The sequence below is a fragment of the Orycteropus afer genome, unplaced genomic scaffold (genome assembly GCF_000298275.1).
Source record: "Orycteropus afer afer isolate SDZICR_OR568_19922 unplaced genomic scaffold, OryAfe1.0 scaffold00187, whole genome shotgun sequence".
In the NCBI taxonomy this organism is placed as follows: domain Eukaryota; kingdom Metazoa; phylum Chordata; class Mammalia; order Tubulidentata; family Orycteropodidae; genus Orycteropus; species Orycteropus afer.
In genome coordinates, this window is record NW_006921774.1 from 542,599 (window position 1) to 544,724 (window position 2,126).

The 2,126-nt window shown below is 34.7% G+C and overlaps 1 protein-coding gene across 1 annotated transcript in view; it reads right to left on the reverse strand.

Annotated features, from left to right (window-relative positions):
• Nucleotides 1–2,126, reverse strand: part of NBAS (NBAS subunit of NRZ tethering complex) — a 750,019-nt gene that overhangs the window by 220,937 nt on the left and 526,956 nt on the right. The window contains exons 39-40 of the mRNA XM_042781864.1: nucleotides 1,129–1,205; nucleotides 621–758 (exon numbers count right to left, since the gene is read on the reverse strand). Of these exons, the coding sequence (XP_042637798.1) occupies nucleotides 621–758; nucleotides 1,129–1,205 (215 nt within the window). The remainder of the gene's footprint in view (nucleotides 1–620; nucleotides 759–1,128; nucleotides 1,206–2,126) is intronic.

The following is a 2,126-nucleotide window of genomic DNA, read 5'->3' on the forward strand; positions in this document are numbered from 1 at the left end:
CTGCTAACCAGAAGGCTGGTGGTTCAAACCCACAGCCACTCCTCAGAAGGAAGATTGGGCAATGTACTTCCCACAATCAACTATATAAGACCAAAAGGGCAACATTTGCTGAAAAGCAAAGAGGAGAAAGCAGGGCGTGGCAAGGAAGCCATCCAATGGAAACAGTTAACCCTGTGTGGAAACAGACACAGTGTAGGGATTGTAACCACTGTCAGGGAACAATTAGTGTATGAAATACTGAATGGAAAATCAATTTGCTATGTAAGCTTTCACCTAAAGTATAATAAAATGTTCAAAAATTATTGGCACATTATTATGTTAAACTTGTTTTAATGGATCTGCAAATGTTTCTTTAATGTTATTTATGCATATAAAGTACATTATACACTAAGATAAATGTTTAACTAACTGATGTTAGATACAAACTGTACCTAACTGTTCCAACTTATGTATAAATTTGACTTAAAGACAGAGTTAAGAAGGGAACAGAATTCACTTGTACTCAGCAGACTGCCTATACAAAGCTGATTAGTTGTTACAAAGAGATAAACATGTTTTTTGAATATTTTAGACAACCTTTAATTCTGCTCATTAATGAAGTGTACATAATGAGGACTCACCCTGTAAAGAGGATGGCATTTGTCTCTGAAACATGGAGCCAAACGGGCATAAATCTGTAGGCTATAGTAATATGCAGCCAGCTGGAGACATAAAGCAGAGTGGGACTGCTTCTCAAAGCACTTGTTAGCATCTAACACCTAGAAGGGAACATGATAGAATTAACTCAACAGAAAGGAAAATAACAAGCTTATAACAAATCATTCATTATATTTCTAGTCATAACTGCAGGATTTTGATTCAAAACTCCCTTCATCTCAACATATGAACTCAAGTTCAACTTAATGTGGCTACATTGAAATTCAGAAAACAATATAAAGGAATTTAAGATTGGCATTTAAGCTAACACTAGAATTCACCTCCTGGACACTGACCAGGGACCATTCAGCCCCTAAAGACTATCAGAAGGAATTAAAACATATTATAAACAATTTCACTGATGAAAATCTCCAGTGTAGATATTTCCCTTATCATTTTTAAGTTCTTCTTCATTGCTAAAGGTAAACTTACCTGTGGTAAAGCAAGGAGATAAGCAAGAGCCAAGGTCATATCATTTGGTAAAGCATCGCTGGCTAGTTGTAAGAGAACTGAATGCAGAAACAAGAAAAAATGCATTAATGTGCTTAAGGATTTATCTGACATTCATAATTACTAAGTGTCATATTTTAGTCCTATATGATCTCAGGGAACTCTGGTAGTGTAGTGCCTAAGGCATTTGACTACTAAACAGAAGGCTGGTAGTTCAAACTCACCAGCCACCCCTCAGAAGGAAACCTGGGCAATCTACCTCCATAGAGATATCGCCTTGGAAATCCAAGGAGGGGTTTACTATGAGTCGGAAACAACTTGACAGCAGTGAGTTTGATTTTTGTTTTTTTATATGATTTCAACAAATATTGGCTCCAGAGGAACCTTTATTAAATTCTACTCAGCACCATCGAAATACAGATCACATGGAAATGTGGTAACCTGCCTTAACTCAGACAAAGTATACTGCTCATTATGTACACTTGAGCAAACTGTTTAGGGCAGCCGCAACATGTAAACACAAACACATCAGTAAAGATGGTTTTGTACAAACTAACTTAGTGGTTTTAAAGACTGGGATAATACTATAAAATTATATTAATCAATGACAGCTTATACAAAAGACGATCATATGAGTACTAAAGATCAGAGTAAAATAGATTTGTTAATACAATTTTAGGGTAATTTTTATTATTATTACAATGATGAAAAAATTGTTTTGCTACTCTCAAGAATACCTCTCTTCATCACACACCAATAAATAAATAGATAAATAAATAACAGTCTCTCATTTTGCTATGTCTTTAAAAATCCTCAGCTATTAACAATGTTTTTCCACAGAAGTTTCTATACAAGCAGTAATCTGTTGATGTCATAATCTTAATAAAAAGAATAAACTGACAATAAAGTTTGTGTTTATATACAGTTTGTGTTAAGGAGGTATTTCATTCATGTAGGGTCTTAGTGACAAATGCCAGAGA